Source organism: Nerophis lumbriciformis, linkage group LG07 (assembly GCF_033978685.3).
Source record: "Nerophis lumbriciformis linkage group LG07, RoL_Nlum_v2.1, whole genome shotgun sequence".
In the NCBI taxonomy this organism is placed as follows: domain Eukaryota; kingdom Metazoa; phylum Chordata; class Actinopteri; order Syngnathiformes; family Syngnathidae; genus Nerophis; species Nerophis lumbriciformis.
This window is the reverse complement of record NC_084554.2, coordinates 46,961,425-46,980,446: the sequence shown is the minus strand read 5'-3', so window position 1 is coordinate 46,980,446 and position 19,022 is coordinate 46,961,425. Positions and strand designations below refer to the sequence as shown.

The 19,022-nt window shown below is 45.5% G+C and overlaps 2 protein-coding genes across 6 annotated transcripts in view; one reads left to right on the top strand and one right to left on the bottom strand.

Moving 5' to 3' along the window:
• Positions 1 to 2: 2 nt before the first annotated feature.
• Positions 3 to 19,022, bottom strand: part of rreb1a (ras responsive element binding protein 1a) — a 37,280-nt gene continuing 18,260 nt past the window's right edge. For 2 of the 4 annotated variants that reach the window (XM_061965010.2, XM_061965008.2), the window contains 18 exons: positions 12,919 to 13,032; positions 12,682 to 12,856; positions 12,541 to 12,598; positions 12,370 to 12,462; positions 12,126 to 12,289; positions 9,330 to 9,471; positions 9,083 to 9,255; positions 8,182 to 8,371; positions 7,815 to 8,099; positions 7,278 to 7,731; positions 5,572 to 7,198; positions 5,309 to 5,490; positions 5,042 to 5,236; positions 4,799 to 4,960; positions 4,575 to 4,733; positions 4,398 to 4,495; positions 3,709 to 4,318; positions 3 to 3,637 (listed from right to left, as the gene is read on the bottom strand). In XM_061965010.2, coding sequence (XP_061820994.1) covers positions 3,162 to 3,637; positions 3,709 to 4,318; positions 4,398 to 4,495; positions 4,575 to 4,733; positions 4,799 to 4,960; positions 5,042 to 5,236; positions 5,309 to 5,490; positions 5,572 to 7,198; positions 7,278 to 7,731; positions 7,815 to 8,099; positions 8,182 to 8,371; positions 9,083 to 9,255; positions 9,330 to 9,471; positions 12,126 to 12,289; positions 12,370 to 12,462; positions 12,541 to 12,598; positions 12,682 to 12,856; positions 12,919 to 13,024 — 5,349 coding nt within the window. In that variant the 5' untranslated portion in view covers positions 13,025 to 13,032 and the 3' untranslated portion in view covers positions 3 to 3,161. The remainder of the gene's footprint in view (positions 3,638 to 3,708; positions 4,319 to 4,397; positions 4,496 to 4,574; positions 4,734 to 4,798; positions 4,961 to 5,041; positions 5,237 to 5,308; positions 5,491 to 5,571; positions 7,199 to 7,277; positions 7,732 to 7,814; positions 8,100 to 8,181; positions 8,372 to 9,082; positions 9,256 to 9,329; positions 9,472 to 12,125; positions 12,290 to 12,369; positions 12,463 to 12,540; positions 12,599 to 12,681; positions 12,857 to 12,918; positions 13,033 to 19,022) is intronic. The other 2 variants (XM_061965011.2, XM_061965009.2) reach the window with 2 other exon arrangements.
• Positions 13,670 to 19,022, top strand: part of nrn1a (neuritin 1a) — a 69,418-nt gene continuing 64,065 nt past the window's right edge. For both annotated transcript variants that reach the window (XM_061965016.2, XM_061965015.2), the window contains exon 1: positions 13,670 to 13,794. The gene's annotated coding sequence lies outside the window, so the exon portion shown is untranslated. The remainder of the gene's footprint in view (positions 13,795 to 19,022) is intronic.

The following is a 19,022-nucleotide window of genomic DNA, read 5'->3' as shown; positions in this document are numbered from 1 at the left end:
TGAGAGCAAAATCATACTTTATTTATTAGACGTGTGTGTGGAACGAAATCAACAACCTTTTTGAACACGTTTGATTAACATGCAAAACTATTCTAAAAGTCACCCGGAAGAGAACAAAAAAATAATTTCACAGTTTTTAAACATTTTAAAGTTGATGAAGAAAAAGAAGCAACAAAAAATGGACTTTAATGGATTTAATTAAAGCTTCTTTTTTTTTTTTTTTTCCTCTTTTGGATTCTTATTGCTCGTTTGCAGCCCGGCCAGCTGCGCGTGCTCGCGACACAGTGACGTCATCACGCCAACCATCAACGTGAGATTCTTTTTTTTTTTTTTTTTTTGTCTTTTCAAACATGGCTTCTCGTCGTCAGGTGGCGCACGCACACACACCTGGGCTCCAAATAAATACATTTCCATATATAAAAAAAAAAAGAAGAAAGAAAACAATCAACGCGGAAGTCCAGGATTCACACAGAAGTTCATACGTCATGTTGAAAAGGGGCGGGGCTCACGGCTTTAACTAAGCCAAATTAAGCGAGCTCGCTAGGGAAAAAAGGACAGTCCCTTGACTGGTGAGCATTACAGTTAACTCGTTCCTTGTCCTTTAACTTGACAAAAGCTAACATTTTATTTAAACTTTAAACAATTTGATGAACAGAACCAGAATTTACTTCGAACGACAAAAGCGGCGACCCCTGCTGTTTGCGCGGGAACACTAGCGAGGGGTTGTTAGCCTGATGCTAATTATTAGCACTCGCAAAATCTCCATAGTTCTAGATTTGTTTTTGAAATAACTTAAAGAATCCACTCAACACTTTGTCACTGAAAACAAAACTAAATGAGATGATAAGAAGCCCCCCCATACAGATAAGTCAAAGTGCTGCAGGATGAATTCTGATTGTGACATGTTTGGACAAAATGGCTGCCGTAGTAGCATTGTTAGTACACGCAGTAGTACTAGTATTTAAGTACTAGCAGTAGTACTAGTATTTAAATACTAGCAGTAGTACTAGTATGTAAGTACTAGCAGTAGTACTAGTATGTAAGTACTAGCATTAGTACTAGTATGTAAGTACTAGCAGTAGTACTAGTTAAATACTAGCAGTAGTACTAGTATGTAAGTACTAGCAGTAGTACTAGTATTTAAATACTAGCAGTAGTACTAGTATTTAAATACGAGCAGTAGTACTAATATGTAAGTACTAGCAGTAGTACTAGTATTTAAATACGAGCAGTAGTACTAGTATGTAAGTACTAGCAGTAGTACTAATATTTAAATACGAGCAGTAGTACTAGTAATTTATATACTAGCAGTAGTACTAGTATGTAAGTACTAGCAGTAGTACTAATATTTAAATACGAGCAGTAGTACTAGTAATTTATATACTAGCAGTAGTACTAGTATGTAAGTACTAGCAGTAGTACTAGTATGTAAGTACTAGCATTAGTACTAGTATGTAAGTACTAGCAGTAGTACTAGTTAAATACTAGCAGTAGTACTAGTATGTAAGTACTAGCAGTAGTACTAGTATGTAAGTACTAGAAGTAGTACTAGTATTTAAATACTAGCAGTAGTACTAGTATGTAAGTACTAGCAGTAGTACTAGCATTTAAATTCTAGTAGTAGTACAAGTATGTAAGTACTAGCAGTAGTACTAGTATTTAAATACTAGCACTTGTACTAGTATGTAAGTACTAGCAGTAGTACTTAAAGTTAAAGTACCACTGATAGTCACACACACACACACTAGGTGCGGTGAAATTACCCTCTGCATTTGACCCATCCCCTTGTTCCACCTCCTGGGGGTTGAGGGGAGCAGTGAGCAGCAGCGGAGGCCGCGCTCGGGAACCATTTTGGTGATAAGTACTAGCAGTATTAGAGTTAGTGTCCAGTCAGACCAATTCAGTTAGATTAATGTTATTGCTGAGGTTTTTTTTTTAAATTCTATTTTGAGGTTGGTTGATGTGAAAAACGGAAAAAAAAGACCCCGCCCCCAAGCAAAAAAAAAAAGCAACGTGGCTGCTATGAATCCAGTGACACAACATAGTGTTGTACTTTCATCCCAGCTATCTTTCTTTTCTCAACTTGATTGTCTCTGACGCCATTTATAATAAAACAAAACACGTTAGTATTTAATGTATTAACGTTCTTTGAGCTCGCATGAAAGAAGAAATTAATCGGGGGGGGGGAGCGTGTTAAATTGGGTCAAATGTCACGTGCTAATACTTACAGCAGGCCAGCGTAGCCTGTGGTTAGCTAGAAGCTATTCAACGTGTTAGCTTGTTAGCTGGTCTGGTCCACTCGCCAAAAGTGTGCTTTTTACCCCATGACTTCATAACTGAGCTAAGGCTAATAACGTCATGACCGAACTGATATGTTAGCCCTTGATAGACACAGGCTAATAGCTGTAGCTAAGTAGTTTCAGCCCTTAAGAAGCTGAGGTGATGCTAAGCCAAAAGCTAATCGCTATTTCTTGTGCGTTAAGGCTAATTGCACAAAGCAGGCTAGCAGGGACCGACTGACAAGCTAGCTGTGCTTAGCTGCGAGCTCAGCGGCCGAGCGAACACTTAGCCATGCTGGCTCGCAGGAAGACATGATTGACGTGTTGAGGTAAATTGGACCCGGGTCAGTGCGAGCGAGGCCGAGGCACCAGAAGAAAGCCGACAAGAATACGCACATGCGCACGCACGCACACATTTAACTAAATTTGATTTGTTCACTTACACACACACACATACATATATATATATATATACATATATATATATATATGTATGTGTGTATGTATGTATATATATATTTAGAAAATAAACCCAGAAAAATTCCCTCCCGACACCAAAAAGTCACCCAAAAACTGAGAAAAGTCTCCCCCGTGCAACGTTGTGCACGTTGGAATAAACTGAGAAGTTCGCTAAAGTGTGAGCCTCCGCTCCGCCACACACAAGCAGAGAGGTGGCGGCAAATCTGTCCGCCATCTTTTCCAGTTACAAGATGCGTCTCTTTGCGCATGCACGTGCCGTGAGACACACAGCCGTCGGCCATCTTGATCTTCCAAAACAAAAACAGTTTAAAAGCTATAAAAAGGACGTCATCATCATCCTCCTCAGTGATGAAGATGGACGAGTAGTAAGGCACTTCAAGGCTTCTCAAAGGTTCGGCATACTCAGTCCACACCCACCAATGCGGGCTCCCCATTGGGCAGCATCTGATCCATGGGGGATGGGACACGAATCTCCAGCAGGTCCTGGATGATGGCCTCAGCAGGGGCAGAGCCCGAGGCTGGAGGCGGGTCTTTGGAAGGGTCTTGAGCAGCCGCATCACTCCTCTCATTGTCGGCGGCATCCTGGGGGTTTGCACATCGTCCAGCCGCCTCCTCAGAAGCAGCGGACAAGGCCTCGACTGGTTCAGGATCAGATCCTCCCTCCAGTTCGGCAGCGTCCACCTCCTCTAAGTCCTTGGCGCTCTCGCTCTCGTTCTCCGAGGGCGGGCAGGTGGAGGTGGGCGTGGCGGCGCAGGAGTCGCCGTCCTCACTGGCGCCGTCTGCATCGCGGCTCTTGGAGTGGATGCGCTGGTGGCGGACCAGGCTGTGCTTGAGTGTGAAGGTGCGATCGCACGTCTGACAGCGATACGGCCGCTCGCCTGCGCGACAACGAGCGGGGGAGTCAGCTGACGTCAAGAGAAGGAAGCGATAGCGAGTGGGTGGGGCCTACCTGTGTGTGACCTCATGTGTCGGGTCAGGTCCTGCAGAGACCAGAAGCGTTTGGCGCACACGTTGCAGATCTTCTTGCGTTTGTCCACGCGACCTCCCGACGCATCTCCACCCTCTCTGCTCTTTGGCTCCTCCTCGTCGCTGCGTTCCTCCTTTTCCTTGTCCTCGTCCTCCGACTCGCTGCTCTCGCCTGCTTCGCTCCCACCGCCGCCCTCATCAGGCTCCACCTCCTTCTTAGGCCCCTCATCTTTCTCCTCTTCTGGCTCTTTGGCGACATCACTCTCTACCTCCTCCTCTTTCTGCGGCGACATAGCCTTTGCCGGTGTCTCCTCGTTCAGGTGCGCCCTCTCGTGGCGAGCGAGGGTGGTGGCGTAGCGGAAACTCTTCTTGCACACGCGACACACGTGCTTGTACTCAGGCTGAGGCTTGGCGGCGGGGGTGGTGCAAGCCGAGGAAGCGTTGACGCTGTTGGTGTTGTCCTTATCTGTCACCTCCTGTGGACTCTCTGTAGAAGGGGCGGAGCTAGACAGCTTGAAATCGATGAGCTTCCTGCCGAAGTTGAAGTCCAAACTTTTGTTGCTGTGACAGTCGTCATCGTCAGCATTCTCCATCTAATGATAGATGAATATAAATTGATTTAGTCATAAATTAACAAATAAAGATAATATGTATAAGAAAGTGACTTGTTACCTTGGCACCGGGAGCTAGTTTAGTTTCTGTCTCCGCTGCCCCCTGTTGATCTGGCTGTTTAGGAGATTGTGGTTCTACTTGCTGAGCAGGACTGGACCCTGGTAACGCACATTCATAATGACATCATCAACTAATGAGTGTGTTCTTAATTGGCATGTGTTAGGGGTGGGGGCTTACCTGGGCTGGGCCTGTGGGTGGGGCTGGTAGGAGTCGATTCCTCCCCCTGCGACTCTGAGGGAGTGTCTTTAAGGTCAGTGGAAGGGTCGGCATCAAAGGCCGAAGGCTCATCAGCGCTCTGTGGTTCTGTTGCAAGCTGCTCTGTCTCGGACTGACTCTCTGTGGGTAACAGGAAGCAGAGTCAGAGCCGGCACAATATCATGTCTGACGAGCGTCTTTCTTACCCGCGCTCTCTTGTGAGCCTTCGTCGCCTTCTTTTTTGATGACGGCACCGTTGCGTCGCAGTGTTCTGTTGGTAACACCGTGCTTCCTCAGAAGGTGGCGCTCACAGTTGGACTTGGTGGAGAAGAATGCATCGCAGCGTGGACACGGGAAGGGCTTCTGGCCTTAAGTGGATGCACACTTTAGGTCAGACAGAGCACAGCAAGATGGTGGCTAACACAGAGTTGTAGCGAAGCAAGCGTTACCAGTGTGCGTCAACATGTGTCTCTGCAGGGAGCTGGCCCAGGGGAAGACTCGAGGACAGAAAGGACAAGTCATCTTCTGGACAGAGTTGGAGTACGCGTTCTTCTTCCCTTTTGATTGAGGAAGCAACACAGATGTCTTCGCTTCCTCTCTCGGGCCGCTGTCCTTGTCCCCGCCTCCTCCTGCTCTCTCACCATCTGCTCACAGAGATAATTGTCAAGTCTCAAGTGTGTGTGAGAGTGTGTGTTTGAACCTTTGCTCTGTGTGACCTTTCTTTGATGTGAGGTCGCCCGCCCCGGTCTGCAGGTAGGTACTGAACTTGTTGGTGTCCGTAGTGGCGAGCATCTTTTCCACGCTGGCAAACTCGCCGCTGGACTCAAGGTCGACAGCGCTGCTCAGGACACTCTGGTCCTTGATGGCGAGGGTTGCGGTCTTCTTCCTAGTTCTCTTCCTGTTAGACAGAACCATCAAAACAAACATGAGTATTCATGTGCGACATGAAGCTGGATGATGCTGGGAGTCGCTTTCTCACCTGCTGCTGTCATCACTTGGTGGCTCCTGCAGGGCGGAACTTCCCGGTAGGTCTGAGGTTAAATCAGAAGCCGGCTGAGGTTTTCCCTCTAGCGTGGCCACCTCCCTCTTCAACAGGTCCGGCGCGGCGGACACTGAGTGGATGATCTGAGCTATGGACGCCAGAGGCGGAAGCTCTTTCAGGGCGGTCGGAGGAGCTGAGGACGAGGAAACGGGCTTAGGAAGGAGGGGCTTGAGGCGCTGAGGTCTTGTAGATGTGCTGAGGTTGGCGAGGGAGGTAGGGGGAGGTGTGGATCCAGGAGTGAACTGGTAGCAGCCCACAGGCAGTGTGGCCGCCATCTTGTCTTCTTTGGCAACAATGTGCTGCTCGATGATGTTACTGCCATTTTGCTCCATCTTGATCTCCCGCTTCTCACTGATAATGGTGGCTTCCCGCTTCTGCCTCTTGCTGGGTATGGACAGGTCAATGGGCTCGTCTAGGGCAGGGCAGTCTAGACTAGGGGAGAGACTCTCCATTTTGACTCCAGGAGACGCCACAAGGCCTCCGCGACCTTTGGCAGAGAAGTCCAGAGGCTGGTCCAGTTCTTCGTGATAAATGGGGTTAGTCATTCCTTCCAACTTGATTGCCTGCATGGGTGGCTGACTCAGTCTGTTGGGGGCTGTGCGAACAAAGGTGACAGAGGCAGCCGGCTGAAGCGTAGCAATGTGCTCCTCAATCTCACGCTCCTGCACCTCAGGGTGCTGCTTGAGCAGGTGGTGGATGCAGTTTCGCTTTGCCAGGAAGGCAGCGCCGCAGCGTCGGCACTCAAATGGCTTCCTCTGACAGCCATTATGTGTGCGCAAGTGGATTTGCAGTGCCCGATACGTCTTCAGGTCCTCACCGCAAAACCGACACACCGTCTCTGCTCCGGTACTTCCTGTACCAGGATCAACGGTGGTGGTACCGGTGGCAAGAGCGGTGGTGGCGTTTAGCGTGGTTGAAAAGACACACTTAATGTTTTTCTCTATGTCCTTCCTGGACGTCTTGGCGTGCTTCTTCCTGAGGTGGCGCTCACAGTTGGCCTTGACAGTGAAGGGGTAGTGGCAGACACGGCAAATGTACGGACGCTCGCCGCTGTGCGTGCGCAAGTGTCTTATGAGTGTGGCCTTGTCGGGGGCCACGTAATCGCAGATGTTGCACTGGTGAGGCAGGATGCCCAGGTGGAAGCGCATGTGAGCTTGCAGGACACCCGAAAAGGAAAACACCTGGTCACAGAAGCGACACGGGAAGGAGCCTTTGGCCGAGCCAGCATTGGCGACACCGCTCTCGTCAACCGCTTTGCTTCCTGGTTTCTTCCGGCTAAGCCCCTCCTCTTCATGCACAGCGGTGGTGGCTGCAGGCGGTGAATCAGACAGAGGACACTCAGCTTCCGAGTGGCCGCCACCTGCTGATGAGGAGGACGAAGAGGAAGAGGAGGGCGTTTTGAAAAGGGTGGGGGTCGGGGGTGGCAGGCTGGGACTGATGCAGCCCAGCGAAGCCTGCTGGGAACTCTGGAGGGGCGGCGGCGTTGTTGCAGTAAGGCTTGTGCGAGGTGTGATTGGAGGTTTGGGTTTCAACGGAGGCATTGCCTTTTGGTTTTGGACTTGACCTACACGGAAGAAAAAAAACTTTTCGTTAAGAGACGCAAACGTTTTAAACAACACAATGTCCTCCGAGGCCACACACACCTTGTCCTCCAGTGAACCCTGCAGCTTTAGCCAGTGTGGGGAAGCTCAGTCCCATCTGATTGGGGGATGTAGTGGCCACTTTCAGCATCTGCTGTATGTCTGCCAGCTCCATTATCCCGCCAACCTCGCCAGGTTTGACGCCAGATGTTGCTGCACCAGCAGCGGTGTTAGCACCATCAGGCTGCATGCGGAAGCTTGCCTGGAAGGGCTGCAAGGACAGCAAGCTGAGGGCGTCCCGCTGGGAAAGACCTTGCAGAGTGGATGCAGTGCCTGACTGGTCCAGCAGGGGGATGCTGAGTGCCGTCAGCCCGCCCACTCCCAGAGTCAGACCTAGACCTCCTGCCAGGTAGGCGTGGTCCTGTGGCAGGCTGGAGCTCAGTTGCTCCACATGGATCACCTTGATGCTGTCCAAGTGGGCCTGGTGGATCTCATCATCTGTGGGTCCGAACTTGACCTAAGAGTAAAAAGAAGCAGAAGTCTTTGTTTCATCTGTTTGAACTTAGAACCGCTTGGTTTACCGTCAAAAAGACACGGTACCTCAGAGATGTGCTTGAGACCCAGTGCCTCCAAGAAATTAGACTGCCTGGAAAAAAGACCATTCTTGGAGTCATTCTGACGTTCCTTGACGTCATTTTCTTGGGTAGCGGTCTCTTCTTTCCTCTTTGCAGCCTCGTGTTCGGTAGCATTATTGGGTGTGTCTACGTGGATGGTGCTTTTGTGGAGCTCCATGGCTGAGCGCAGTGGAAAAGCCTTGTCGCAGCACTCACACACGAAGCGATGGAACTTACTGACGCAGCGGCGAAGGTTCGTCTCGCACCAGACCTGACCAAGGCCACAAGGTGAGGACTCAGCCGAGATTCACACACAGGAAGTGACCTTATCAAATACGGTGGCGGGGGGTTACCTGTGCAATGTGAGCAAACTTCTTGCAGGAGAAATCAATGAAGGCCAGGTCATTAAAGCCGCTGGGGATGGAGGGATTGTTTTGGATGAAGGGGCGGCCGTTGGGGTCTTGGGGAAGGATCTTGTGGACGCCTGCGTTGTGACGCAACAATCCGCGGTGGGTTCGGAAAGAAAGGCAGCAGAAGTCACACCTGGAAACAGAACAAGGACATATTTTCAAACGTGAACTTCTCTTGAGAGTTTCTAGCTTGAAGATGTGCTTTTAATGGAACTGTTTTTAACATGACCGCTAGGTGGCGATAGTTCTCTTTGAGCATGGATAACTAGTCGACTGTAAATTACTGTGCAAGTGGTTACAATCACACTTGTCAGTAGTTGTAGATGTTTCTCATTAAGACACACTCACTTTATGCTTCTACATATCCAAGGAAAACTTCAGTCAACCAAAAGGACCCTGAACCACGTGACCCCCACACTCCTCCCACACTGGATCCTCTTATGGACTGATTAGTGAGGATTTACTGCTAAATATTCTTGACACCCTCCACTGGGTGCTTAGCGCCACCTGCTGACGTCTTTCTTTCTACTTCCTGCTTTTCATCGTCTTGCTCCTCATCCTTACTCGCTGAAACTTGTGTTGACTGTTGTGTTGCTATGGTGACAGACTACTGTCCTTGTTGCCATTTGAGAAGGAGGGGGATAGAGGAGTCGTCACGGCAACTAGGTCCAGTGGACCATGAAAGATCAACCCCCACCTCACCCATCCATCCTGTTGGTCCTCCCCCTTCCCTCATTGCCTGACCCCAACAGATGGATACATTTACTGTCTTCATGGAGCCCAGACTATCTTCATGGGGGCTTGACTACTATTGGCTGTCGAGAACCCTGCGTTGTGTGTGTACCTCAGTGTGGTGTCGGGGTGTGTGTCCATGTGTGTGTCCAGCTCAAGTCTGCTGCTGCAGGTCTTGAAGCAGATAGGACAGGGGAGAAGCTCCTCGTCCACGCCCCGGGCACCCGGTGTTGCTGCCGCAGTCGTCGCCACTGGGGACTCCTCAAAGGCGGAGTCCTCCATCACCTGTATGACATCATCATTTAGCTCCACCTCCTACATGCTTAACTTGAACAACTGTGGGAAAGTGTGCGGGTAACCTTCTTGGAGGGTGGCTCGTCTCCACTCTCGTCCTCCATGCCTTGTCTCCTCTTCATGGATGGCCTCCGCCGCTTGGTAGGTGAGGGGGGACTGACTGGGAGCAGGCCGCTGGCCGGGTCTTTCTCATGGATCTTCATGTGTCTGTAGAGAGGTGCCATTGTGCAACTTATCAGACTTTATTCATTAGACAGTTAATTAGTCAGTGCTCCACTTTAACAAATCACTGATGAACTTTATGTGGGAGGTTGTGGGTAAAGAAATAGGAACAAAGAAGCTAAAAAAGGAGGTGAGGGGACAGGCCAGTGTCTATTAATAGAAGCCCACGGGCAGCAAACATGACGCCCGTAAAAGGGTCCTGTGACAAGCAGTCATCAAATGTGACACCGACTGACAGGAAGTACTTTATTCACCAATCAGGTGGGGGTGTGGGGAGAACGTTCCTAAATTGTTCTCTTACTCCTCCATTGACCAATCAGAGGACGAGGTGGCATGCTGACTGTGTGCAGCTGTTACATTATGATATAATTTTAAAACTGTCTACGTGTAAGTAAACAACTTCCTGTGTTGACAGAGGAAGTAAAAAGATGAAGTTCACAGACTCATTTGAATGAAAAAGTCCTTAATGCTACATGACCAATCTTCAGCATCCTCTGGTGTACAACAAGTGTACTACCTTGATTCATAGTGAGGTGGTGTAAAGTAAAACTGGTGTCCAACGTGTGGCCCAGGGGCCAGTTTGGATTGGGTTTAGTATCATTATGCACAAATTGTATCAAAGTGGTATGACCGTCCTGCAGTTTTTCTATACTGTGTGCGCACTTGGTTTGGACACCACTGCTGTAAGTGATGATGCTATAAGAGCATCTATCACTTGGTTTCTATTCATAGACTTTCCTGTCCTTTCAACCTCACAAAACTAACCATAGTTTTCATTGCGGGCCACATTGCAGTTATAGCTGCCTACAGGGGGTCGCTATTAACAGCGAATAATATGAATTTTTCTACTTAAAATTTATTTTTTACGTACACAGTGAAAAAATATCAATAGAACTTACAGTAAAAAAAACTGACTTCTCTGTCATCAGAATTTTACTGCCAAAATATACAGTGTTTTTAACAACATATTACCACAAATGGAAAATCTGTATCACTGTTTTTATGGAAAAAACTGGCAGCTTAGTTGCCAGAATAATTTATGGTGTTTTTTACAACATATTACTGTAAATGGAAAAACAGTACCCAGGGTTTCCATGTGATGTAATTGACTGCCCGCCACAGCAAAATCATAGCCGCCACACCTTAAAAAAATGAAGGTTTTTATGTAAAAAAAAAAATTAATATAATGTATTTTAGCCTCCAGAAGAAGTCACACACAGTCCTACTTCCAATAGGTTTTACCTCCCGTTCAAACACTTTTGTCTCTGTGCTTCCCCGGACACACAACACTTCCTCATTTTCCATCAATCCGCTTTCAGGCCCAGGCGGTGTGTTTGCAAACATGGGAAAAATTAACACCAAATCAAAACCACAAGAACATAAAACATTACCTACACCAGGTCGTTACAGTGTGAATGGATATACAGTATATATAGCCATTTGCGCTCTATTTATGCACCAAAATTCTGCTGCCAAAACTTTGATCACTGAAAACAGCGCTGTTGAAACTGGATGATGTGATGAAGTAATAAACACGGGATTGTCTGGAGCATAGTCAGCATGTCTGCGATGTGGACGTAACTTTAATGTATGTCAGATATAACAGCGGACAGCGATCTACAAAATGTGCAAATATTAAGAGGACAATGGCGGTTTTTAAGTAGAGAAAGTCCAACTGAGCAGCAGCGCAAAACAAATGTGACGTCATGCTCGCTGCACCTCTATCGTCAGGGACATTGAGGAGTCTCTAAACATGAGTACAGTCTATAATAACACCAAAAAAAGATGCTAAATTTGTTGCTAGTTGTTTTCATTAAAGAAAACTCTCAAAAGTCCATTGTACAATAATAAACACCAACAACTGAAAATATAGCAAAACGAAAGAAAAAAGTATACATGAATTATAATTAATAACAGATTTGTTTTTGAATGTATGTATACATGTTTTAGCCTTTTTAAAGAAAATCATAGCAAACTATGCAAATTATATGATGACGTCAAGCTGACCAAGCACCCACTGCCACGGGTATCTTGGAAATCCACAGGAAACCCTGGTACCACAGTTTTGTTTTTTTTATTCTGAGTTGAGCTGCCAGTCTACCATAAAAAAATGTGTTACCATTTTTCCTTTTACAATAATACCCCATAAAAACAACATTCATAGATTTTATAATAATATTCTGGAAGCTCAATCAGGTGTCATTGTTGAGTTTGACACCTGTGTTTTACCACGTTGGCGGCAGCGACTGTTCACACCGGATAGAAAACATCCGTATGCCAACAAATGTTTAAACGCAAAAACACACAAGTACACACGCACACGCTGCAGGGACCGTCGTTTTGTCATGTTTGAGGCTGGCTTTAACTGATAAATGATGGGCGTATCCCTGTGTGCGTGTGTGTAAGAGTGAGAGATAGAGTGGGGGGTTGGATGGTTTGAAGTACCACTTCCTGAACACCCCCCCACACAAACACACAGGACCAGTGGAGTCGTTCTCCCATCATGGTCGACTGGAGAACGGGTTAATGGCCAACTTCCTGTCACTGAGGCATTGTGTGTTTTGGGTGTGTGTTACTTTGTAACTCCTCCTGGCTCGAAGAGGAGTTTATGGTGAAAAGGCAGGAGAGCGTGCACATACCTGTGCATGTTCCCGTTGGTGGTGAAGGTCTGTCCGCAGACGTTGCACTTGTATGGTCGCTCGCCACTGTGCACCAGCATGTGTCGGTCCAACGACGACGCCGAGCTCAGACATTTGCCGCAAATGCTGCACGAGTGGTCCGTCGCCCCCACGTCGGTGTTGTGCTGCGGGCAGAAAAAGTCCACGGTTATCGTCAATGGCGGCAATTCCGGCATGAAGTTGAAGTAACGAAGTAACTGCTCACCTGTCTGATGTGCATGGTCAGCTGATGCTGACTCTGACAGCTCTTGTCGCACAGTGGACACACGTGAGTCGAGTGGTCTTCTTTGACGTCCTGCTGCGGACAAAACGGACGAGTCAGCAGGATGGGATTGACGGCCTTGACCTGGAAGATGGGGGCGGGGCCTTTGCTTACCTGGATGCGTCGTATGTTGCGGCCGGGTGGCGCTCTCTGGGCCTTGTTAGGGGAGGGGCTTCAAGCACATCATCATCATCAGTGTTTATTCAACTTTGCGTAAACACAAACGTAATGGTGGCACGTCGGCCATGCTGCTACCTTGGGGAGGGGCCAGAGGTGGCGTCACTTCCTGCTTCTCCTTCACCGTTAATGGACCCCGTTGCTGTCATTACCGCTGACATCATGGCGTTGATGGAGGACAAGTCTCCTCCCCCGCTGCCGCCACCTTGATCGCCACTCTGTAGCGTCTCGTTGGTGGCTGCGTCGGGTTCATCTAGTGTGCGGGGTCACGTTAATACACCTTAAATCACTCTTAAGACCCTTACACGAACACACCTGTAGTGCCACTCTGAGGCGTGTCCTCTTTAAAGTCCGCCTCCTCACCATTCATCATCGGGCTGGCTCCTTCCACTTCCTGCAACTCCTCTGTGGCGTCCTCCATGGCTGCTGCTGAAACGCACCAAAAAGTAAAACAATGTCACATGATAGCCACAAGATGGCGCCCGTAGCTTGTCACTCATTTTTAAAAGGAAACCACTAAGAAAAAAGAATTTTTACGACGTCATCACGGCCAGGGACACGTTAAAGTCATGAGAGTACAAACGGAGGTCGCAGCAGCATCATGTATTTGTGGCGCCCGCGTGACCCCTGTCCTAAAGAGGCATCTTGGCCCACCGCCCACTGGACTAGGGGGGAGAGTTTACAACGTGTCCCCCATAGTGCCAACACACCTGTCCACTGACCCAACGCACACACACAAAGTTTTTGAAGAGATGAGGAGGGACCATGATGGTGAAGGAGAAGAAATGATGACCGTTTCCTGTTAAGCTTCCCCCACAGGAAGACGCTCTCCAGAGCTGGCCACTTCCTCATCCAACTTGGTGTGTGTGTGTGTGTGTGTGTGTGTGTGTGTGTGTGTGTGTGTGTGTGTGTGTGTGTGTGTGTGAGTGAATCAGTTAGAAAAAGTCTGAAAGTTTGTTTTTTTAAGTTAAACTATAAAAACATTGCAATTGAGAACACACCTTTCTTGTGTGGACTCCTCAACAAAGTGTCCTTACAGTAAAGAAACACAACAACACACACATTCAGTTTGTATGATTTAATTCATCAGTTTACTTCCTGTTTTTTTTTTAGGAAAGTAAAGGATGACAATGACTGCTGACACCCGTCCCTGCGTGTGTGTTATCAATGACCTGCTTGTATCATTAAAAGGTATAGTGGCAGATGCATGCACACACAAACACACTGCTGTGTCGATGCATGATTTTGTTTTACATTAACATCTCATGTGCACACACACACACACACACACAGAAGTATCACTATTGGCTGATGAAGTGCTCGGGCAGCAGTTTTTACAGCCGGCTAAAAACGAACAGCAACAGATGGTTGCAAGAGGAGGAGGAGGAGGAGGAGGAAGGAAGGATGGAGGGCTTCTTAGATGGAAATGAAAGATGGATGCAGCAGTCAAAGTCATCCTACAATCCTCTACTGTTACCTTTGACCTAATTTCTAAGTTTGAACGTTAACACGGTTAATAATGACTCTGCTTGTCGTGATCAAAAGGATGCAAGACAACCACATCTGCTCCGGGCCGTCACTCACGGCGAGGAGTTCCTGGTGTGATGCACCTGTGTGAGGATGTAACACTTGACAGCTAAGCAGTCCAGCAGGTTTTCAGGGGATGGATTGTACACTTCAAGTCACATTTAGTCGACTAGCTAGCATCTCGCAGCTTGATTAGCCAGCTCTCGCAACGACGCAAACCGTCAAAAGTGACACCTGCTGTTTAAAGTCAACATCCCAGACGTAAAAACCCTTCTCATTTCTCCACGTTACATCCATGTTGGTGTCTTTTTTTTTTTTTGAAGGCGTGCTAGCGGGTGTCGGCTAACAGTCTGAGTTTAGCATCAGACATGAGCACAAGGGAGGAGGGGGAGGATCCGGTGACCATATGTTGACTATTTATTACCTCCTAACTGTCCTTCTTCCTCCTTCTACTCCTGCATCTCGCTCTGCAAGGCACGCCAACCGGATTCCTGTCAACATTCCTCAAAATGGGCGCACAATAGGCGTCACAACAAACAAGGTTTCACTTTTATCACAGCCGCCGTGTAGCGTGTTCTGATAAAGAAGCAGAACTATTTTGTCACCGCTACAATGTAGCATCTGAAGCTAACTTGTGATGCTGGGCCTCACTGGAGTACTAGCATGCCAGTCCTTCTGTGTAATGTATATTCTAGGGCAGCGTTCCTTAATCATAGGACCAGGACCCACTGTTAGGCCGTCAAAAAATATGTGTTTCTCAGCTGTGGCCCATATGGGTCGCAGCGGTACTCCGTTGTAATACACTTTCCCACCACTTGTAGCAGTATTGACAATCTCAAACAGAAGAAGTCTTGAGCTAAAGTCAAAGTCAGTCGTAAGCGCTAAAATTATGATTAACGTGGCAAAGCTGTATTTCTATTTGCACCTACATTTTATTGACAATATTGACATATTTTTTATTATTTAATATGAATTTAGTTTACTTATTTTAACATTACATAATTGTATGTACCGTATTTTTCGGACTATAAGTCGCAGTTGTTTTCATAGTTTGGCCGGGGTTGCGACTTATACTCAGGAGCCACTTATGTGTGAAATTATTAACACATTACCGTAAAATATCAAATAATATTATTTAGCTCATTCACGTAGGAGACTAGACGTATAAGATTTAATCGGATTTGCCTTTCAAATGTCTATTCTCTGTGTTGGGTTTTATCAAATAAATTTCCCCAAAAAATGCGACTTATACTCCAGTGCGACTTATATATGTTTGTTTCCTTCTTTATTATGCATTTTCGGCCGGTGCGACTTATACTCCGAAAAATAGGGTAAATGTATTTTTAATCAGTTATTTATGAGTATATTTGGACAGTACTTATTTTTCCAATCAGCCTGACCTAAGCCTAAGGTTTATGTGTTAAATACATAATCTTTGTGATTACCACATGTAGGGATGTCACGGTATGAACATTTCTCATCACGGTTATTGTGACCAAAATTATCATGATTATCATTATTATCGCAGTATTAATAAATGTGTCAAAAATTTAAATTTTTTTACTTATACTAAAATATTTAAAAAAAAGTTGCAATTAAAAAAAACAAAACACATTCAAAACAATTTCCTTTGTAGAAGAAAAATTATTGTAAATAAGAACACGGTTGTATGTACCTCAAATATAAATTGAATGTGCATATGAAAGCAACACACACATTAAACAAAGTAATATGCTTGTCCCTTTCGGGGTCGCGGAGGGAGCTAAAACTTATTTTCTGGAGCCAGAAATACATTTTTTAAAAATGGAAAATTGTTAAAAGAGGGCACCTTATGAACATAAGAGATAAACAAATAAAAACAAATGTAAGGATTTTGCAAGAGGGCACCTGATGGCCATAAGACGTAACTGCACTTTTTGTCCGAATAGATAAAAACAGTGTTCATGTATGAGATCTAATCTTACACATAGGGCTGCACAATTATGGCTAAAATAATAATCACAATCATTTTTATCAATATTAAAATCACGATTATTCATTATGTTAGGCACAGAAAAACATTGCTGGGGTGGGTTGTGAACGCAACGCCATCATGTAATTCGTAATGTCTAATAAAAAAAGGCTATAGATGAATGTTATCCAAATATTTAAAGACAAATATTTGTGCATTTGTTCATTAATAGTATCAACGTGTCAGATTTTTGTCATTACATAACGCCATTATATCTATTTTTACATTTTGATAGAGTTATTTTTTTGTTACCTATATTTTGTGTACTAAATGTATGAAAATGCTGTATCGAGACAGATCCATTGAAAATTTGAGCAGAAATATGTTGTAAAGGAATTAACAACAGACCATAAAACATTAACAAGATGCTCTGTCACGTACATTTTTTTTTTACGTAATAACTTTGTGACATGAAAAACCACAGGTAATGTTAAAAAACATGGTGCTTACTTTTTCCATATCAATATAAAATCACAAAGCAGTGTTGAAAATAGAGTCAAATAAACAAGCTTTGTTCTTCTCCAACAACATTATGTTGTTCAGTGCAACAGTTTGGCCCCCCAAAAAATTAATTGGGAGTCATACCTTACACATCTAATATACAATCTTTGTGCCTCACTGACAACCGAGCGTGCTGTCACTTCACAGCCTGCATTCAATTCAGTGAGATGACAAAACATTTTAGCTAGTTGACGTTATTGGAACACGGACAAAGTTAGCAATTAAATAAGGTACACGTGACCATCCAAGTAAACAAACGGTGAGACTTATTAAACAAGTAGTGGCAACATTCCCTACACATCACCTGCTGCATGGTAACTCTCAGTCGCAGCAGCTGAGTGAAGGACGCTGTGTTGAATTTTCAAAATGAAAGCAACATCAAATATTTTACCCCTATGTGGTATACTTTTTGTGTGAGACAAATGTGTCTGTCTCAAATATTGTCCACACCTGTTGCCATTTTTTCACAGTAGTGCGCTTTTAAACAGACGCCGAGACTCTACGGAAGTGAAGCGAGTGAAATGAAGTGAAACGAAGCGATCAGCTCTGTTTACTCGAAGGGAAAATCTCCGAAGCAAGGTGTGTGTAGTTGCTTTCCTCCATGTTTTCTCGAGCCAAACGGGGCTAGTGCGCACACGCCGGAGCTGCTGCAACTCCGGCCGTTTCCAGGAAGTGAGCAGTGTTGCCTAAAATGCATTGATAAATGACAGTTTTTCGATAAATCAGAATCCAAACGGTATTAATAACCATCTGGAATTTTACCGCGGTTTATCATTATACCGTTCACCGTTATATCCCTAAACAGACGCTTTCATATTATTTGACGAAATTGTAAACTGTAAGTTGGTTAGATATAATTCCGTTTCCAGGAAGTGGGCAGTGTTGCCTAAAATGCATTGATTAATGACAGTTTTTCGATAAATCAGAATCCAAACAGTATTAATAACCGTCTGGAATTTTACCGCGGTTTATCATTATACCGTTCACCGTGATATCCCTAAACAGACGCTTTCATATTATTTGACGAAATTGTAAACTGTAAGTTGGTTAGATATAATTATTGAATATGATAAAAATTATGAGTATTACTAATTCAGTGTTAATATTTGAGTGGATCCCGGACTTGTTTGTAGTGGAAAAGTTGAACCCTGACCTCAAAACGGGGAGGAAGCCCGATTCTACAGATGCTGCTTAGTTAGTTTTTTTTTTTTTTTTTTTTTTTTTTTACAAAATACAGTAGTTGTTGTTAGCCAGTGCAGTGCTTCTCAATTAATTGCATCCCGGGCCCTTAAAGGGACATCATGTTTTTCACACCTCAAACAAATTGAAATAAAATTGAGAACTTGATATTATTTATGAAATCACTCTTAGTTTCTACATGCCACCAAGCTGAAGACTGTGTATTGTTTTCTCACGCCCTCCTGACACCTTATCATGGCCGCCCCACTATATAAGAAGTACTGGTCTAATGATTATAACATTTTAAAGGATATCTTTATTTCATGAATGCGATCATGTCTTAGATTTACGTGGACCCCGACTTAAACAAGTTCAAAAACTTATTGGGGTGTTACCATTTAGTGGTCAATTGTACGGAATATGTACTGTACTGTGCAATCTACTAATAAAAGTTTCAATCAATCAAGCACAACCAATAGTGAGCAAACAATATACTTGGTCGTTGAACCTGTTGATTAATTTGAGCAATGCTGCCACCTTGCTGGAGGCTTCCATATTGTTCAAGAATGAAAAAAGATGCTAATCCTGGAAGTCCCTTGACTCTCAGGGGGCCCACCCCACTATTTGAGAAGCACTGTTGTAAGCTGGTAGTGCTTTGAACTTGAAGTCAGGGTGCTAGCCCTCATGGATGCTAACTGAAGTGTAGCTCAGTGTGCCAACATGGCCAACTAGCTGGCAACATGGATGCTGGTGTTAAAAAAACCTAAAGTTATGAAAGAGTCTATGTCTCCTGGCAACAGGAAGTTGACACTAAGAGGAGTCACAGGAGATCACTTTGCTGCTTCCATCTCACACTCAGCTGCCAGCGCCCATCCTCCACGCTCGCACTCTCTTGACAGCAACGCAACACACACACTGCATACACTACTATCAAGAGCGCTCACTTTACTTTTTCATGCTCTATTCCATCTTTCTTCCTTTCTGTCTCCATCTTGTTAAATTTCCTGAAACTTTCTCAGCCCCTCCCTCCTTCTCCTCTCTGTTGCATCATCTCCCTCACAGCCTCCTCCATGTTGTGGTGTAGTTGGTGTGTGTGCGTGTGTGTGCGTGTGTGCGTGCGTGCGTGCGTGTGCACGGTGGAGTTTAGAACTGACGTGATAAAGTGTTGAGATATCATCGGACGTGTGTCAGCTTCACTGTG